At 37.2% G+C, this 21,053-nt stretch overlaps 1 protein-coding gene across 3 annotated transcripts in view; it reads right to left on the bottom strand.

Annotated features, from left to right (window-relative positions):
* The window catches only part of PCSK6 (proprotein convertase subtilisin/kexin type 6), a 266,121-nt gene that overhangs the window by 129,741 nt on the left and 115,327 nt on the right, over nucleotides 1-21,053 (bottom strand). For 2 of the 3 annotated variants that reach the window (XM_044665405.1, XM_044665406.1), the window contains exons 8-10: nucleotides 17,351-17,563; nucleotides 8,910-9,010; nucleotides 1,384-1,487 (exon numbers count right to left, since the gene is read on the bottom strand). In XM_044665405.1, the coding sequence (XP_044521340.1) occupies nucleotides 1,384-1,487; nucleotides 8,910-9,010; nucleotides 17,351-17,563 (418 nt within the window). The remainder of the gene's footprint in view (nucleotides 1-1,383; nucleotides 1,488-8,909; nucleotides 9,011-17,350; nucleotides 17,564-21,053) is intronic. The other variant, XM_044665407.1, reaches the window with a different exon arrangement.

Raw genomic sequence — 21,053 nt, 5'->3', positions numbered from 1 at the left:
AGTGTCTGAGGCCAGATTTGAACCTAGGACCTCCCGCCTCTAGGCTTGGCTCTCAATCCACTGAGCTACCCAGCTGCCCCCCGATTTATGATGTTTTAAATGAATGTGTAGAGAGCAAAATTTCACAGCACAAGTAATGAAACTTAGGGCAAGCTAGTATTGCTGGGCACACCCTTTGAGACATATATTGTCTCAAATAAATATATACATATGTAAAAATATATTTAAAATATACATAAAATATTTAAACAAATAATAGCATCAACTCCACAGGGTTGATGTCAGGATAAAATTATGCGTGTGTATGTGAAGCACTTAAAAAAACAAACCAAAACACCTTACCTTCTGTCTTAGGATCAATACAGTGTATTAGTTCCAAGGCAGAGAAGTAAGGGCTGGGCAATGGGGGTTGAGTGAATTGCTGAGTGTCACACATTTAGGAAGCATCTGAGGCCAGATTTGAGCCCAGGACCTCCCATCTCTAGGCCTGGCTCTCAATCCACTGAGCCACCCAGCCGCTCCCTGAGAAGCACTTTGTGAACTTTGAATTGTTATATAAATTTCAGTTACAGCAAGGCCAACGCACTGCTTTTTCATTTTTAAAAAATAATATTTTATTTCTCCTCGATTACACGTAAAAATGATTTTAACATTAATTAAAAACATTTTTGACTTCAAAGTTCTTTCCCTTCTCCCTTCCTCCCCCATTCCTGCTGAGACAGAAATCTGCTAAAGATTTTATACACACAAGCACAACTGTTTTTCTTTTTCTTTTTTCTTTTTTTTTAAACCCTTAACTTCTGTGTATTGACTTATAGGTGGAAGAGTGGTAAGGGTAGGCAATGGGGGTCAAGTGACTTGCCCAGGGTCACACAGCTGGGAAGTGTCTGAGGCCGGATTGAACCTAGGACCTCCCGTCTCTAGGCCTGCCTCTCAATCCACTGAGCTACCCAGCTGCCCCGCACAACTGTTTTTTAAACATATAAGTGAATTAAACTTAAGTAAGCTAGATGGCTCAGTGGATAGAGTACTAGACCTGGAATCAAGATAACCTGAATTCAAATTCAGCATTGGACACTTATTAGCTGTTGTGACTGAGCAAGTCATTTAACCTCTGACTGCCTCACATGTCTCATCAGTACAATGGTGTTCATAATAGCCTTTACCTTCCCAGGGTTACTGTGAAGATAAAATGAGAAAATAAATGAAACATGCTTTGCAAGCCTTAAGGCGCTACCTATAAATGCTAACTATTACTGCTGAAAAACAAAGTTCAAACACACTTTAAGATAAAGGGAGACGTATAAAATCATGGTTAAGCATTACTGGTCCATTAAAAAAAACAACAACAGTGTCAAAAGTAATTGAAAGTATTTACTGCACCTTTGTGACCTGCTCCATTTACTTTCCAGTCACTTGCTTTTAGATGAGCTGGCCTGGATGTTTTCACAAGCAGATGCTGAACATCCCTCCAGGTTAACTGGTTGCTATGAAAATATGAAAACAAGTTGATGATGATGATGATGATGATGATGATGACGAATATGCCCTGAAATGCCAACTGAAGCATTCCATGTTGGCGGCGTGTAAAATTTAGACTTCAGCAAACATCATGAGACTAAAGAGTACATCTTTTGCACTTTGTATTGCATCTTAAGGAACTGGATTTGTATTGCATCCTTAATGAATCCTAATCCTTAAGAAATAGTTTTTTAGTAACTGAATTTGGAGATGAAATTTCATAGGATATAAGATCCAAAATCCATACTGCTAAAACCTTGAGCATCCAAAATCTAGACTTGTTAACCATTTGTACCATAATCTATCTAAGATTTTCCACCAGTGGAATGAAGTTAAGTAGGAAGGGCAGGGAAGCCATTAGAGAAAGTGGTAGAAAGAGTACTGAATCTGGAGACAGGAAGACCTGATTTCAAATCCAGTTTCAGGCACTCACTAGCTGTTAGATTGTGGGCAAGTCACTTAATTTCTCTCTGTCTCAGGTTCCTTAGCTGTAGAATGACAATAATAATACCTACCCCTCCCGGGGTTGTTGGGAGGGTAAAATAACATTTGAAAAATGCTTAAGAGAATGACAGGCACATAGTAGGCATTTAATAAATACTTCTTTCCTTCTTCCCCTCTCCTACCATAGTTACAGTAAAAGTTCTTTCTTTGGATAATTTCTTTCACAACATTTATTGAGAACCTACTCCAAACCTACATGTTGTGAGGGAAATGCATTCTCATGGTACGTTTTCAAAGTATACAGTCATTTAAGACTACAGTCCACAAAAATTCCCCAATTCAGCTTACTGTTGCTTGGGCCTGAAGGTTATAAAATTTAGATCTTCAACCATATATATAACATATTTGTTTTATTTTAAAATAGCAAAATTTAGTATAAAATGCACATGTCCATTGGGATTTTCCTTATTTATATGCCTATCTCCCATCAATATGCTTTTAAAAAGTATAAAATAATAACCATATAATAATTTATTTTATTACAATATTTTTTCTCATGCACAAGTTCATTTATTGTGGAAAAGAATAATTACAAGTTAAAGATTTATTTTTTTATTACAAACAGAAGCATCATCTTAGGGAGGAAAGAGAGTAAGGTAGGGACAGAGAAATGCCCCTTCATCTGCACTCACTATTCCCCAACCCACAAAAATTCTCTGGTAGAGATGAGTCCCAGGGACTAGAGTCCATCTTCTCTGGGGATCCACCCTACTCCCACCCCCAGGTTCTATAGCTGAGTTTCCCTGAGATGGGAGGGAGAATCCCTTGAGGTTCTGGAGAAGGGGGGCTTAAAGGAGACCAGGGATTCTGTAAGGTCCCTCTCTCCATTTGTTTGACCTAAGAACACTGGAACCCAAGTAGGGAGGAGACTTTTGACTTCTTTGCTATCAAGTGTTCTTGAATCTCAGGTTTGTCTATGTTTTTTTTGTTTGTTTATTTTATTTTTTTTTTTTTAGCACAAGGTAAAGAAACTTTACCTCCATATGGTCTCAGCTCTCCTCTAACATGACCATACTTTCATCATTTTAAACTGTTATACCTCTAGGTCTCCAACTCAGAAATTCTCTGCGCTTCCATAAGCCATCCCCTCTCCATAAATATTACTCTTTGATTACAACTGCATTAATTCTTCATCATTATTGTTACCTCTAGGCCTCTGACTCTTTGAATACTCTCCAAGTCCACCATACTTTATTTGGCTTTACTTCTACTCAGCCAGGGACCCATGGTCCTTCAATCTAACAATGTTCTTACATACCCTGCCTTTCCCCTAGAATCCTCCACTCCTTCAACTTTTACTTCATCTTCATTCTGCCAAATAGCCTGCATTTGAGGTGGTTTTGCATTTGTTTTCTACTCCAAGATTGCTATGCTTTGCTGGAGAAATTCACATAGAAGAAATTATAATACAAATTACATAAAATATAAATTCAAGTTGGAAGTTGGCAAAGGCTGATGCTAAGGGCATGACAGGAAGGGATATTAAGATCCAATATCAGCAGATAATCAGGTGAACTGCTTGACTGAAAAGGTGGCATGGAAGTCAGGTGTCATGAAACCAGAAGACAATCTGGATTACATAAAGCTTAAGGAATCAAGAGGAAGGACAAATTGTCATATACCAGGAATCTTCTACTTGTGGTTTCTTTTTGATGGAAAGCTTGGGTCATGAATTTCTTCAAGTGCCCTCCAGAAAATGTATCCACACCAACTCATTCTTTCTTCCTTCACTCCTGCCTCAAATAAAGAAGTTTCCTTCCTCCCTACCAAGGCCAGTGCGTTTATCTTCTCCATCCCATTTCTGGGTCCTGGCTAGATTAGTCATACTCAATCTGTTTCGAATCTGCAACCTTTCCCTTCCTTCTGATTCTTTCCTCTCCAATTAAAAATATGCTCCCATCTATGCTAACCTGACAACCTTTCAGTTGTGTCCAACTCTTCATGACCTCATTTGGTGGTTTTGTGGCTAAGATACTAGACTAACTTGCCCCTGCCTTCTCCCACTTATTTTACAGGAGAGGAAACTGAGGCAAAGTTAAGTGACTTGCCCAGGGTCACACAGCTAGTGAGTGTCGGAGCCCAGATTTGAATTCAGAAAAAGGAGTCTTCCTGATTCCATGCCCAGCACTCTATTCATAATGCTACCTGCTGCCCCAATCAACTCTTGCTACTCATATCTTTCAGCTTTCTTTTACTTTCTAACTTCCTGTGGTATATACTTACTGTCCTAACTTCTTAGATCCTAATCCCTCCTGACTTCTCCAACAAATTGTTTCCATTATTATCCTCCCTCTATTTCTCTAATCTTCAATCATTTCCTATTTACCTGTTCTTTCTTTCTTAATTAACAACCATGACCGAGGCTTCTAATCTTTAAAAATAAAATTATTTATGATCCCTCCAAATATAGTCCTAAATCTCTTTCTCTTCTTTGTTAAATTACTTGAAAGACCACAGATATTTGGTGCCTCCACTTTCTCTACTCTCTTTTGCGTCTCTCACCTACTATATGATGGCTTCTAACTGTATCATTGAACTGAAACTACTCTATTTTCAGTGAGTAATTATTTCTTAAATGTCAAATCTGATAGCCTTTTCTCATCTCTTATACATATTGACTTGTTTTCAGTATTTGACATTGTCGATCAGTATCTTCCTGGATACTCTTTCCTCTTTGGATTTTCATGACATTGGTCTCTCCTGGTTTTTCTCCCTGTATTTCAGACTCATAATTTTCACTCTTATTTGCTTGATCACATACACAAACTGTGGCTGTCTTGGGTCTTTTTGTTCCCCTCATTTCAGTCATATCTGATGCTTCATAATGCTACTTGGAGTTTTCGTGGCAAAGAGATTGGATTGATTTGCTATTTCCTTCTCTGGCTCTTTTTATAGATAAGGAAACTGAAGCAAACAGAGTTAAATGACTTGCCCACTGTCACACTGCTAGTAAGTGTATGAGGCCTGATTTGAACTGATAAAGATGAGCCTTCTTGACTCCAAGCCCGGTGCTCTATGCATTGCTCTACCTAGCAAACCTTCTAAGGTTACCTTGGAACTATTCCATCTTTACTATCTATATATACATTCTCTGTCTCTGTCTCCGTCTCTGACTCTCTCTGCTTGTTTGTCTTCATATGTTGTTTCTCCTTGTAGAATGCAAGTTCCTTGAAGGCAAAGACATTTTCTGCTTTTTCATCGTGTCCCCAGCCTTCAAAGTTCCTGGGATGGACTGATTTTTACCACTTCTCTGTCCCAGGGATCTGCCTTCTGTGAATGAGCATATGTATCCTTGTTGTATCTGCTCTCCCAAAACAACCTTAAAGTCTAGGCCTACCACAAACCAGTAATGGTCCAAGGAGGAACATGGCAAGCATTCTAGCTCACAATAATGCCAACACAGAACAGAAAGGAAGGGCCATGGCTAATATGTCACTGCCATTACACAAACAACATTGCTGCTCAGGGCAAACCATCATAGATGCAGCTTGAAAAAAGTAAAAAGAAGTTTGGATTCAGAGTCAGAGAACCTAGGTTCAAATTCTGACTTCAACATTTCCTAGGTATGTAACTTTGAACAAATTGCCTTAACTCTTTGGACCTCAGTTTCCTTTGCTATAAAATAAAGCATTGGCCTACATAATTTGGCCTACATCCTTTTCCAGCTCTAAATCTTATGATCCTATGATTTTACAGAGAGCTACTACTCCCCCAGTATAAAATTTCCATAACTTCATGCTAACTTCCCTGGCTTTAGATCACTGTTTTGGATCCTGTTCCTGCCCTTTGCCTCTCCCTAGCTGGAAATTGTAGATCTGGTGAACTTTGGCTTGGCCCAGAACAGCCTCTAGTTTACTCTTCTTAAGAGTGTATGTTAAATTGTTTGCATGTGTCACCATCTGAACCTCTTTCACTCTCTTTTAAATAGTGTCTGCTTTACACTTGGCCTACAACTCCTTTCCTCTTGAAAAATAATTCTTTTAGAAGCCCTGATGGCTATCTTGAATCACCAGCACATCTTAGCCCTCTTCACACCCCAAAACGAACAGTTCAAAATCATTCCTTTTTAGTTTTCCTCTCAATGAATTAAGGTGGTATCACAGATCCAATCTGAGAGGAAAAGGGAAAAATCATAGGGAATTATATTTCTTTTGCCATTTTTATTGGTATTATCAGCTAAGAGGGATCCTTTATGAGGGAGGTGGTTTAGGAAGAATATCTCAAGTCTAATATTACTTTGTTTTTTTAATATAGGGGAACCCCAAGGCCAGGGACACCTATCAGTACTCCTATTTAGAATATTAGAATAATAGGGAGAATAATACTCAGTAGGGCCCAGAGGTGAAAAGAATACCTGATGTCTCCCACTGAGCAAAGGATAATCTGGGACTTTGATAAAGAGATGAATCAAGTGGCAGTTGCTTACCCCAGTACTTTTGTCAGAGAAGACAGGGGAAGAAGCCTGGTGCATCTTGGAGAAAAACTACCTACCATTAGTGTTAAGAAAATATGTTGTGAAAGTGAGTGGAATGAAAGGGGGAAAAAGTGATTTGAGGCTGAGAAATAGGGCACAGTTGTAGTACCCATGATAACTAGTTCTCTGTTTCCTCTTTTGTGTTGTGATGTTGGCATGTGCATGTGTGGGTGTGTGAGTGTATGCATATGCATGTAGATGTTGTTTTTAGAAGGCTGTGTTGATTTGGGATCATAGCTTGGGCTGTTCCAGGGGTCCCACACAGCACATGCTAGAACTAGAGGATGGATAATGAGACTGGGTTCTAGGTCCAGTCTTGCCATGCTGCCCATCTGAATGATACTAGCCAAAGTTACTTCTGGTTCTCCCAATTGGTATCACTGGTGAAGGAGATAGGAAGTGAGTAGGGATTTCCTTATTACTGAAAGACTGCATCTGAATTTTTTTCCACTTCAGGTTCAGAGGAATAGGAGCAGGAAGAAAGATATCAGGTACCAACTCATATAATATCTGCCCCAGTGACTTCTACTGTATGTTTTCTGAAATCCTCATGGTAGGACAGGAATAATTACTATGGTACCTCTGAATTCAATGTTTCCAACCACATTTTCATAGAATCATAGGAGATCTAAGTTGGAAGGGACTCTAGGGATCATCTAGTCCAATTCCCTCATTGAAACTTACCCCCTAGTTAGTGGCAGAGCTGGTACTAGAACTCAGGTTTCCTGGTTCCCAGTCCAATGCTCTTTCGCAGGTTCAGGAATAAAAATGACAGCTTCCTATAATAAAAAAAATAAACTGTGCCTAACTAACTGAGGCTAAAACTAGGCATTGGGAAAGTTTTAACACAGGGATATCTGTTGCTTTAGAACAAAATAGATGGGTTCTAACAAAGTATAAAACCAAGTTTCTGTTAAGAAAATTCTATTTCTCCATCTGATTTTCATGATAAAATTGTTGGATTTGTGTTCATAGGATCATAGATTTTGACCTGAAGGAGATTTCTGAGGTCTAGTCAAACCCTTTCATTTTTACAGATAAGGAAAGTGAGGCCCAAAGAAATTAAGGAAGTTGCCCAAGACTATGTTGAAGCCTCTAATTCCAAATCCAGTTTTTTCTACTGTACCACAATGCCTCATAAATGGAGGAGAACTCTCACTGGAAAAAAAACATCCATAACAAATTGAGCCCACTCTTTCTTGAGTAAGGTTCTGTGTGCCCTTGCCACCTGTGGACCATGAGATCTTCCTTTTAGTGAATACCTTGGTTTCATACTCATATCTTTCTGATATTTTTTGTTCATTTTCTCCTTTGGTTCAAGAATTTATAATGGTTAATAGAACAGGGCAGCAATATGGGCACATGACTTAAAGGCTGCCTCTTAAGATGCTTCCAGGTAATGTTCAATTTCTGTGAAATAAACTTACTTCCTATAAGTAAAAAATTCCAGATAAAAGTTCATTTAGATGAGTTATCTCTTTACCTATGAATATATTTCTGAGGAGCAGTTGAAATGATGAGCAGCACTACCATCTGATTTTAATGTGTGCATTTCCTACCATGCAGGCTTTATTTGCACCAAAGTTAGAAGGATTTGACAATAAATGAAGGCTAAATCTGGTTAGTTTATGCTATTGACACTGAATAATCAATTTATTGCAAGTTTTCCAAAAAGAAAAGGGAGGAAATATAAAAAAGAATAAATTACTGAGTATGTGGATACAACTTTCCCTGAAAGTAACAACTTGGAGTTTTTCAAGAGCCTCAGGACATAGAACCTGACTTATTTGTACTCAAACTAGAAACATTTAATAGTTTCTTTGTCAAATTAATAGTAATCATATTCTATTCCAGTTAGCTTCAGGCATATTAACATCTTTAAAAATATATAATTAGGAGTATTTAAACATTTTAAGAGTTCTTTTTAAATCTTTTAAAAATCTTAAATCTACAACAAATGGATATAATAAATGACCGACTTGTTATGGTCCATTTATGGTGGACATTTGTTTTAAACAAATTAACATTCTCTTTTGACCCTGAGAAGGCACACTCAGCCAATCCTCTCCTTTTTCCACCCCCATCCACATACAAACATCTTTTAAGTTTCCCTGTGGCCAACAGCCAAAAAAAACCCTTAACATTTTACAAGCGATTTATTAGCATTAGGAAAGCTAATGCAGTACAAAGGCATTACCTTAGTGTAGAACACAGAGAAGGAGACAGCATTGCTGTCATTAATAGGACTCAACTATGTCTCCACAAGCAGATTAAGTTGTGTCTGTCCTCATAAAAACCAAACACAGAGAGGGTTCTTATGGTCCTAATAACAATAGGCTACACAAGCATTCGGTATCCATTAGCTTAAAACAACAACAACAACAAAATAATAATGAAAGTGTTAACTTACTTTGCTTCTAAAGCCAAGGCAATAATGCCAGCCACCATAGGTGCTGACACAGAAGTCCCTGTGTGGCCGTCAGTACAGCGCTGACGTAAATCGGTGGTAACCTATGGACGAGAGTGTCACAGGACACAGTGAGGCACATTCTGTGATTTCACTGCAGAGTCAACAAAATAGATCTGAATTCAGAGAATAAGGATTTATTTAAGATGTATCTGCAAGAAGATGTACACAGGAAGACCTCTCCTATAGGACTGAGCAGTTTGATTTGGAAATCAAAATCAAGGACATGAACTAATGAAAAATTCAGGGTTTTAGGACATTTCCAGTTTTCTTTATGCAATTACTTTGCTTTGATGTAAAAAAAAAATGTGGCTCATCAAGGACCATGGTTGTTGGGACTACAAACGTGGGCAGAGAACCCACAAATGTAAACCTGCCATAAAGAGGTATAGTGATATCGTATATTAGCTTCATCATTCCTGCAAAAACTTAAGGCTATCTCACACTTCCATTCTCCCTTGGGTTTCCTGGGTACTGGGTTTCTCACTCACTGTTGTCCAGTGAGTCACTACAGATAAAACCATTTGCCAGTGGTGCTAGCTGCTAACAACATGAGTCACTCCAGCAATTTAAAGCAGTAGGGAATCTTTTGATGTGAGTTATGTCAACACCTCTCATGTAGGTGACCATATGGTTCAGAAAAGCACTTCTGCCTTCACATCAAAAAATATTATAGGTCTAAGTTCTTGTTTTTTCTCCACAGATAGCTACCACTAGAGCTTTGAGGCTGCCTATGCAAAACACATTTTTTTCTTTGTAGAAGCATGTAAACCTGGAACAATCTCCCACTCACTGGCACTCATCCAAGGGGCTAAGAAAATAGTTTACAGTTCTTTTAGGAAAGGAGATGGATTGGTTTCTGAGCTCACACTTCACTTTAACCTGAGTTCTGTGACCGCAGGCTACAAATTATCTATCAACAGGTGGCTACTGGTCTGCCATATGGTGCCTCTGCCCTGTTAGCTATTTGGATACTATTGTTCTCAAATCATAAAAGGTGGGAGTAGGAGCGAAACATCAGGGAGTTACTTTTGTTGCATTAATCCATGAGTGTCTGGGAAGTTATTGCTCATCTTCAAGTATATGTTCCAAGAATTATTATCTTAATTATGCAATGGAATGGAAAAGCATTGATTAAGCACTTGGTATTGGTCAAGTTTTGGGGATACTAATCAAAAACTGAGGCAGTTCGACCTCTCAAGAAGATCATAGTCTGAGTGAGACAAGACATAAAGGAAACTGCATGTTTACATTTTAGTTCATCACAGAGGGAAAGACTGAGGTAAGATTTAGGCAAGAAGAGTAATAGATCAGATGGCAAGAGCCAAAGGAAGGATCCTGGGGAGTAATTAGTTGTAAGGCAGATGATCCCCTACTAAGAGTATCAAGAGCTGAAGGGCGAAATTCTCATGATGTTTCCAGAACTACATAACAATTCTGCATAACTTTTCAGAATAAAATTGGTACCCATGACTCCCAACTAGATGCTCTTCAAAGTATTAGGTTAGGGCAGCTGGGTGACTCAGTGGATAGAGAACCAGGCCTGGCGTCTGGAGGACCTGCATTCAAATATGGCCTTAAATACTTCCTAGCTGTGTGACCCAGGACAAGTCACAACTCCAGTTGCTTAGCCCTTCCCACTTTTCTGCCTTGGCACCAAGACACAGTATTGATTCTAAGATGGAAGGTAAGGGTTTAAAAAAAGTATTATAGGCTCTCCTCCTGAATGTAGGGGATGCCATGTATAGAATCTAGTGAAGCAAGGAATCTGATCTGAATGAGTACATGCATAAGATTATGTAGGGGAGTTAATAGTAATGCACTCTCTTCCCCATCCCTGCCAATATAACCATAACAGCTGGGTAAAAGGGTAGGAAACAAATGAGAACAGCAAGTATCTTTCAAAGGAGGAGGAAGAGGAAAGTATAAGGGACTGTCTGGAATGTGCCTGGAGAGATTTGCATTTCTTCTAGTTCTGCCAAATCTTACCACTACAGGCTTTCCTTATGAAAGAGAATAGGAAAGTACAGCTATGAATGATGGGTATTTGAAAAGACCAGGAGTAAAACTAGAAACAGAATTATACAGGAAATTATTTTTACTAGGGTGAGGGGTGTATGCGTGTGTGTGTGTATGTAAAATGTCCAAGCTATCATTCTATTACAGCTAATTGCCACTAAACAGGCTTTGTCTTATTTTTTTCTCTCCCAGAAAAAAAAGGAATTCTTCCCATCTTATCACATTATCTCTAAGAGAAAAGAAGAGTCTTAATTGGTACCAAAGCATTTTGCTTATTTCTAAGTCCCTTGCATCTCTACACTCCTTAGTGTGCCTATTAAGCAAATAAAGCCATGTCATAGCTTCCATGGGTTGAGAAATAACATCTAATCAGCACAAAGTCTATAGTACACAATAACACATGCTCCAACTGGCTTCTGTTCAGTCAATGGGCCCCTGTCAGGCTTCAACATAAGCTTCGGTTAAGTAAGATCTGGGCAAGTCATTACTTAAATTTGGGTTAATTTCCATAACTCAACAAGCATTTACATTTATTCAGTGCTTATCATATGTGAAACACTGGGGATAGAATGGCAAAAGCAAAATGTACCTGCCTTCAAGCATCTTACATTCTACTGGAGAGAAAAAGCGCGTGTATAGGTAAGTACAAGATCACAGGATACCATTTTTTAAGGTAGAAAGCACTTAGCTGCCATCTATCTCATGTTTTCATTTTAAAAACATTCATTTTTCACTCCTTCATTTTAAAGATATGACACTAAGACTTGGAGAGATTAAATAACTTGTCCAAAGTCACACAGGTTGTAAGTGGTAAAGGTTGGATTTGAACCAAATCTTCTGGCCTTAAATCCTCTGATCTTTCCACTACGTTATTGTGCCTATCGAGAAAGGATTCCTATAGTAAATGGTATATGAGCCTTGAAATAAACTCTTTCTATGAGGCAACGGGGAGGAGAAGCATGGGGCAATAGTCTATACAAAGGCAAGGAGGTGGGAGATGGAATATCAAGTCTAGGGAATAAGAAGTAGGCTAGTCTGTCAAGAACATAGAAAGCTGGGCCTGAAGAAGGTTCTGAAAAGCTCTGAATACCATGCTGAGAAGTTTGTATTATATTCTAGAGTTAATAAGTAGCCATCAAAGGTTCCTGAGTAGAGAAATGCCATGTTCAGAGCTATCCTTAAGGAAGATTTGGGCAACAGAGTGGAGAAATCCTCGCAGATGATTATCCTCAGAGACATAAGAGTAGAGATATAAGTAAGAAGCTTTCGTGTAGTTTTAGGCAAGAGGTAATGAGGCCCTGAACTAGGATAGTAGCCTTGTAGATAGAGAAAAAAGGGATAGATGTAAAAGATGTTATAAAGATAGAGTTTATCAGATGTAGCAACTGATTGAACACTGGGGTGAGGAAAGAGTCAAGAATGTTTCTCAGAGTGAGAACTTAAGCTGACTTGATGATGTTGGTGCCTATAAGAGTAATAGTAAAAATGTGTAGCAGGAGCCAGGTTAAATGAGTTTGATTCAGGCACACTGAGTTTGAGATGGGATATTTGGCCTCAAAAAAAAATAACCAAGGCCATTGATGGGACACAAGAGCTTAGAGGAAAGAGAGGACTGGATGATATATAAATATGGAAGTTCATCTGTATAGGGATGATCATTGAATTCATGGAGCTGAGGACAGAGTCCTGAAATATAGCCATGATTAGAGGGTGGGGCATGGATGTTGAACCCGCAAAAAGTATTGGGAAGGAGTGATCTAACAAGAAAATTTAGCAGATAAGTACATTAATGAAAATCTAGGGAGGAGAAAGTATTTAAGAGGAAAAAGTGGCCAATTATGGCAAAAGATGCAGAGCATACAAGGAAGAGTTTAAAAAGGCATTCTAATGTAGCAATTAAGAGATCACTCAACTATAGAGAGAAGTTTCATGAAGCACTAGGGACAGAGTCGGATTAAAAGGGATTGAAAAAATGATTAAGAAACAACATCGTAAGAAGAAATGAGTGTAGACAGCTTTTTTCTCGGTGTTTGACTGTGAAAGGGAGAAGAGCTATAGGATAATAGATTGAATGGATTGCAGGGTCAAGTAAAGGTTTTCTAGGGATGGAGGAGCAAGCTCCAGGCAAGTTCACAGGCGGCAGAGAAGAAGTCAGTAGATAAGGACACCATTCAGAATCTCAGCAGTGTATCCTGGGAACACATATTCCAAGAGAAAAGGAAAATACTACATTGAATTAATAACATAGTAAACTAGTCAGAATTGCTGCCAGGCTGTGCTGAAAGCCATTATAGCTGACCTTTCTGGTTGGTTCAGAGCAGACCAGAACAGGAAGCCTGTGTGCTTCTACAGAAAAACATAAAAATAAATTTGCACATAATTTCTAAAGATGTGGCTCAGCAGCAAGGGTAATAAAGCAATGCTAGTGAGCTTTAAAATTAAACTGTTTCGTCTAACATTACAGTTTTGGCCTAACCATGTATAAAATGGCCACTTTTAATAACCAATAATTTGAATTATGCATTAATTTTAAATTTAAGACAGTTTAAAAAGTTAGTAGTAAAATATCGATCTTTAAATCCACCCCAAAACTTAAAGAAAAACACTTTGTGTTAAGATGAATTAGAGTTAAACTAATGCTCATTTCCCTTGAGTTTATAGATTCAAATTCTAAACTGCTGCTTTAATGTACAAAGAAAAAAATCCTATAAGTGGAAAAGGATAATTGATGAAAACTGAGGACATTTAAGCTGTATCAGTATAAAAACTTATCTTTAAACATCTAACATAGAGTAGTATCCTTCCCTTACTCCATTTACATAAGAAAAATGAACTTGTTGATAGAACCCCAAGTGGAAACAGAATTTCAGAGCTAGCAAGATTTATTGGACATTAGAACTAGAAGGGGCAGCTGGAGTACTCAGTGGATAGAGTGCCAGGCTTGGGGTCAGAAGAACTATTTGAATCTCACCTCAGACACTTCAGCTTTGTGAAGTTATTTAACCCTAACTGTTTAACTCTTACTGTTCTTATGCCTTGAAACGAATACTTACTAGTGATTCTAAGACAGCAAGTAAGGGTTCCAAAAAAAAAAAAAAAGAAAAGAAAAGAAAAAGAAAAGAATGGTTCACAGAGGACATCTGGTCTAGCACTCTAGTTATAGAAATAAGGAAACTGAGGGCTAGTGAAAAGAAGTGATTTGCCCCAGGTCACACAACAGTTTTGTGGCAGAGTTAGAACTAAAACCCAGGTCTCCTAATCTTGGTTCAAAAATATCTTTATTACAAAAAAACAGTTTTGAAACAACTTGACAATGACCGACTTGATATTGTTTGATAAATCCGTCATTTCATGGGTATCCGGTCATCCCTTCCAGTATACGTTACAGTCCCCTCACACTTTCTCATCTTACACAATTCCTGTCTGTGCATTTCAAAAAGTCATTTTCAGAGGAATCACTCAGTACATTGAAGTCCTTTTTCTTGTTACTTTTTTCTTTAACCAAAGGGTATTAAGGGAACAACTGTGCTGTATCTATATTATCTCCTATTCTCACTACATGATGGGTCCGCCATCTTTTATGGTCATATGTGTTGGCAGGAATTCCTTTTATGGCTGGCACTTATCCTGGACAAGTTCTTGTTAGTAAATGCTTCAACCTGCTTATTCAGGAGGCTTTCCTTAATTCCTCTTAAATTAAATTAAAATATAAAATGCTTTCTCTCTTTTAATTATTTCCTATTTTTCCTGTATATAGTTTGCTTGATATATATTTGTTTGCTTCTTATCTTTCTCATTAGATTGTAAGCCTCTTAAAATCAGAAACTATCTTTTGAACTCACTTTTGTCTCCCCAGTGCTTAGTACAGTGTCTGACACAGTAAGTACTTAATAAATGTTTACTGAATTTCTACTGTCCTTGGAATATATATATCTAAAACTTTGCCTTTCATCTTAGAATCAATACTATAAGCTGGTTTCAAAGCAGAAGAGCAGTAAGGTTAGGCAATGAGGGTTAAATGACTTGCCCAAGGTCACACATCTAGGAGGTGTCTGATGCCACATTTCAATTCAGGATCTCCTGTCTCTAGGCCTGGCTCTCAAATTACCGAGCCACATAGCTAGTCCCCCTCTTTGGAATATTTTTAAACTGCAATTCTCCTAAAATCATGGTTTTCTATGATTTATAGTCATGTGGCATCGCCAGAATATTGGTGTTAAAGAGATGGATTTTGGGGAGGATGAGAAGTCAGGGATCCCTTAAAGCATTCCACAATTCTTCTGAAGTAACATATGCTATGGACTTTCTTCTTCTCAATTTTTGGCCCAGGTCACTGACATCTATAGCACTTATCTAAAATATACATTTTGCTGGTCTATCTTCAACTGGTCCCCTCTCCAGTTTCATGTCTTTGCCCATTAAGCGTTTTTTTTTTTTGGCCCAATGTGTATTCTTGAGAATTACTTTCTCAATTACTTTCCCAATTATTTCCCAATTATTTTCATACAACTGTGGATTCCCTAAGATTTTGAGAAATCATAGTCTTAAAGTAATTGTTACATCACATGTGGACAAGAACAGTTAGGAACCTTTATCATCAATAGGAATGCTTTCATTTGAACTTTTCTACATGCTATCTTCCATGATGAATATGTAACTTATAGATTTCTGTGGCACAACATAATTCATTATAAAAATGTATCATAAGGGTCCAAGTACTTTATGAAGTGGTAGGAGTATGGACTAAGGTGATGACTTTTTGAAGGGGCATAAACTCTCAATTCTCAAAAAGAATTTAAGGAGATGAGTAAGTGGGCATGGAGGTTGATAGTTTATCAAATAAGATGGTGGATCAATTGACAAAATATATGTAAAGTGCTTTACAAACTTTAAAGCACTGTTAATAGGATAGGCATTATTTTTTCAATCACCTTTTAACGACAAAAAAATCTGTGGTCTTTTCCAACATTTTCTATGAAATGAATGAATGAAAAAAAAAACAACTTTTAAGAGCTTAGTAGGTGCAAAGCACTGGGCTAAATGCTGGGGATACAAACAGAAAAGGAAGGCAGTCCCTGTTCTCAAGGAGTTCATGTTCTAATGTAGGAGATAACAAATAGCAAGTTTCATTCACAAGTAAGATGGAAACATCCTATGGTTCTAAAGGTGCAACAGATGGGAATGCCTCTTCCTTATGTTATTTCCATTGATAAAATGATATCAGTATGTCACATTGCCTAGGACTTTGGTAGCAAGAACTTCCTTTTCTGGGTCTTCAGTTGCAGTGGCTATAGAATTTGCAGGCTAGATTTCTGGGCTATATCTCCACTGGGGTTGCTTCCCAAAATGATGGTTGAGGGCACTGAGCTGGTGGCATTGTTATTCTAAAATCTCGTGGGTTCAAGTCCCAAATGTTTTTCTTCTGTTTAAGATAATTTGAAAAGTTGATCCCCAAGTGTCTCTTGGATTACATTTTTCTAGCAAAAATTTCTTTTATATTTGTTTGGCTAGGTGCAGTTCCCACATCCTCCCCCAAACTTCCCAATTTTATAATGCCCCAGTTACTTTTCCTCAAGATACATCAGGTACCGAGGAGGCAGAGTCTAACTGTGGTTGCTATGATATTCCCCACTGTCAAAAATAGCTGACTATTAAAATGCTAGTAGGTCTGTTCTACTTCAAATTGATTGGCTGTCTCTTTTAACTTCATGTACAAATACTCTTGGGATTATTTAATATATCTGGATCTCATGCTAAATTCTCGTTAGGGTTCTTTTCTTCGACTGCTATTATTTTGCGAGGTGATAACACTTTGGTTTTCTATTCTTCTCCATAATGTTTTACACATGCTCTAAAAAGCCACAGTGTTGACCTTGGCTGCCATGTTTTCCTGCTTTACAAGGAAATTGTGTTTTTTTCAATGAGGCAATTCTTTCTCTAGCTATGGCAATTGTCTTACATATGTCGAGCTTCTCAAGAAATGGTATTTGAATTATTGCCTTTACTTCTCTCTACTCTCTTCTTTTTTCCAGAATTAATATTTTATTTAAATTGGTCCTTAATTGGCATTTTTAGATTATGAAAACCTTATGGATTCTTTTGGTGTTAACATCAAAAAGAAAAATCCAAGAAATAAGAAATGAATATATTTTCTTCTTGTCTGAATTTCAAAGTTCTATGACTTACCTTTAAGTTTAAATAGTTAATTCTACAATAAAATGAAGCTGCTGATGACAATAATTATTCCACTGTGCCCATCTTACATACAATATCAAATATCTTTCCTAACTAAAACCAAGGATAGAAATTTAAAAATTTTATCATACATCCTTTAAGTAGATTAGAAAGAAATACATATAACTTACAATTTTTCCTTCATAAAATGCTCCACTGCTGTAGGTTGTTGCCAGTGTAGAAGCACACTCTTCAAGATACCAAGGTTTGTAGCCATTCTCTGTGGTACTACTGACAGAGATAGTATAGATGCTATTGGTGTAGCCATCACAGGAACAATAGTCACCTTCTCTTCCTCCATTTCCTGAAGCCCACACAAAGATGGAGCCTAAGCCCTGGCGACCCTAAAAATTAAAGGCAGGAGAAGAGAGGGAAGTAGGTTATTAAAATGAGGCAATAACTCCACTATAAAACCTCTAGTGGTTTTTTTAAGTAAAAGAAATAGAATTTCACACCCATGCTGAGCCTCCTCTAAATCAATAGCATAAAGAGGTAAGATTTACATTTTGTATTCTAATACAGTATTTTTGCTAGATGTAACAGCCTCTGAAGAACAATGGAGAGACAGAACTTCGCTTTAGTTTCAAAGCTGTAATGTACATTTTTTGTCACCACTCATAATATTATATTTCAATAATAACAATAATATTATATTTTAAAAACCTATTGTGTTCCAAATAAGATGTAAGTTTTCAATTATGACTAAATTTAACTTTTTAATTTTTATGAGATTTAAATAAAGACTTTGAATTTTGATACAAGATTAGTCTAAACAAGCAGCACAGTATAATAGTTAGAATGATGAACTAAGCCTCTCTAAGCCTCAGTTTCCTCAGCTATAAAAAGGAGAGCATTAGATTCAATTACCTTTAAAGTCTCTTCTAGATCTAAATCTAGGGTTTTATTAAAAACATTTGAACATTTTAGAAAGAAAAGCATGAACTCTAAAAACAGAAAAAGAGAAAATCTTTTAGAGATGGAAGATCTCTTTAAATAAACATAATGCTCTTTTTCATGAGAGTCTGTTGTTATTCCTTTATGGCCTAATGAAAATAGTTCACAACCATACCACTGTGATGGCAGATCAAGAAAATAAAACCTGGATATATTTGGTGAGTTAAATTTTTCTTCCTATTTTTTAAAAGCACACATGAAAATAATGGAAATCACATGTTACAGGCAAATGTTTAAGATAATACTAAGGGTCATAGGATATATCTATGCATACAACTGTGTCAACCATTTTGACTGTAAAAGAACGGTCAAATTAACTGAATTAGCCTGTCAGATGGGTGAAGGAACTGATCTATTTCTTCCAAGTTGTTAGAATGAGCTCTGCTATTCAGCTACAACACCCCCACCCCCACCCTGAACGACACCATTAATTAGTCTCCACAAATCACTGAAATCTAGGCCATTGCTTGCCATTCAGACACAGTGGCATATGCTTTCTTGACCAAGTGGCTAACCCCAACTCAATTCGGGGCTAAGATACGTAGTGAAATAGCACTACTGTTCCTAATTTTGGCTACCCCACTGTTAGGTTTGGAGACAGTTTTCAACCTCAAATCTAAAATCTTGTTTCTAATTTTAGGCTGATGTCATTTTGAGACCCTGCTCCTGGTAGGAAATACTGAAATCACATTCAGAAAATTAAAGCCAACATCTACCATGTAGGTCTTCCTGTGCAGTAACCCATCAACTAGTTGTATTTATAGATCAAATGACCCTTCTGGGATTATTTTATTTTTATCATTCTTTGTACTTTCTCCAGTGAAGAGAAGTTAACAGAAAATATAAGAAAAACTTATTCAATTCACATGCTTTCTCTCTTCCTATAAGTTACTATACTAAGGACTCATTTCTAAATTTTAAAAAATGGGTTTGTCAGACTTCACTATAATAATCAGCACAGCCAAAACCTGAGTAGAAAGGCTAGTCACATTTACATGGCAAGTTAACCCCTTGGAACAATGTACACAGTAATAATGATGATGATGAGAGCAGGAGCAACTGGCATTTATATAGAGCTTTAAGGTTTGCAAATTACATTAAAACATTAATTTATTTGATCCTTACAACAACCCCAGGGAGTAGGTCCTATTATTATTAAATATTTATAATAATTGGTATTATTTTACTTTATATAATTTATAAAAATACATTAAATGCTCTTAAATATAACAAATTTTTAAAATGGGGAAACTGAGGCTAAGAGAAATTAAATGACTTGCCCACATCACATAGCTGGGAAGTATCTGAGGCAAATTTTAATCTCAAGTCTTCCCAACTCCATAAAACAAATCGGTGCATATGAATGATTTCCAGAGAATTTAGAATGCTTCAAGTCCTCAATAACCTAATTCAGGAAATATTTCTGTTCATACTTCATATGACTTTGAAGAATATTATCCCTCTCCCTTAACATAGCCTGAACAAAGAGGAGAGATTTGGACTGGGGTTTACGGCCATTTTGACAAAGTAGAACATGTATTACTTTTACTATAATGGCAGTCAAAATGACCTTAACAGCTATATACTCTAGCTTAACAGTCAAGTCGACAAATGTTGAGTAAGTACTTATTATATGCCACATAGTGTGCCAAACAATGGAGATATAAAGGCAAAAACAGTTCTTGCCCTCAAAAAATTCACAGTCTAATGGGCGAAATGACATGCAAATAATACATGCACGCATGCATGTCTAAAATATACATATACATTCTTATGTATATATAATATAAATTGAAGGTAATCAATAGAGAGAATGCAATAGCATTAAGGAGGATTGAGAAAGGCTTCCTTTAGAAGGAGAGATTTTAACTGAGACTTGAACAAAGCCAAAAAAGCCAGAAGGCAAAGAAGAGACAAAAGAGAGGGAGAAGGAGAGAGAGAGGAAGAGAAAGAGGAGAGAAGGAGAGAGAGAGAAGGATAGAGAATGAGAGAGACAGAGAGAGAGAAGGAGAGAGAATGAGAGAGACAGAGAAAGAGAGAGAGAGAAGGAGAGAGACAGACAGACAGAAATGGCACCTCACAGCTGGTTCTATTACACATTTAAAAAGAAGTCTGTTTACCAATTTCTTAGTGTATGTTTACTACCTGTAAACTCATACATACTTCAAAGCATCAATAGCTATGATATGAATTTTCATGGTCTATAGCTTCAATTGCTTATTGTAGAATATGAAAGTTTCAGATGAAGTATAAACCCTACCCTTGAACTTGAATATTCTATTCATTAAAACCGAGCACTGACCTGATCAAAACATCTATAAGCTTTGTGCCTGTGAGCAGAAGAGTTCATCCATGAACTCAAAAGCTCTGCTACAGAGGTCTAGTAAATGTCTGCCATCTGTTAACAGCTACTGCAATGTGTGGCCTCTTACAGAACAATGACAAATCTGTAAGCACACTAAAAGCATTTTGTAATGACAAAGCACTCAGTAGAGGTTTTATTTTATGCCTAACAATGAATCTAAAAGTTTTCCCACCCATATCACCACCATCACCACCACCTCAGACCAAAGAAGGGATTTATGAAAAAATGAGAGTGGTGGTGTGGCTCAAGGTCCTTAAATTTGTAAGAGAATTTCCAGTGGTTAGCTTAGGAAGCTTCAATTTAAAGGTCCCACACAGGACATTTTACTTCAGCTTAAAGAGATCTTAAAAATCATATTCTTCAAACCTATTATTTTGTAGATGAGGAAACTGAGGCCCACAGAGGCTCAGTACATTGGCTAGGGTTGCATAACAAATTAGATGCAGAAGGCTTAAAGCCCAAGTCTTTTGTTGTCTGACTCCTAGGGCCAATACTTTTTTCTAACTTAGATTATG

This window comes from Gracilinanus agilis, chromosome 2 (assembly GCF_016433145.1).
Source record: "Gracilinanus agilis isolate LMUSP501 chromosome 2, AgileGrace, whole genome shotgun sequence".
Taxonomy (NCBI): domain Eukaryota; kingdom Metazoa; phylum Chordata; class Mammalia; order Didelphimorphia; family Didelphidae; genus Gracilinanus; species Gracilinanus agilis.
This window is presented reverse-complemented; position numbering and strand designations above follow the sequence as displayed.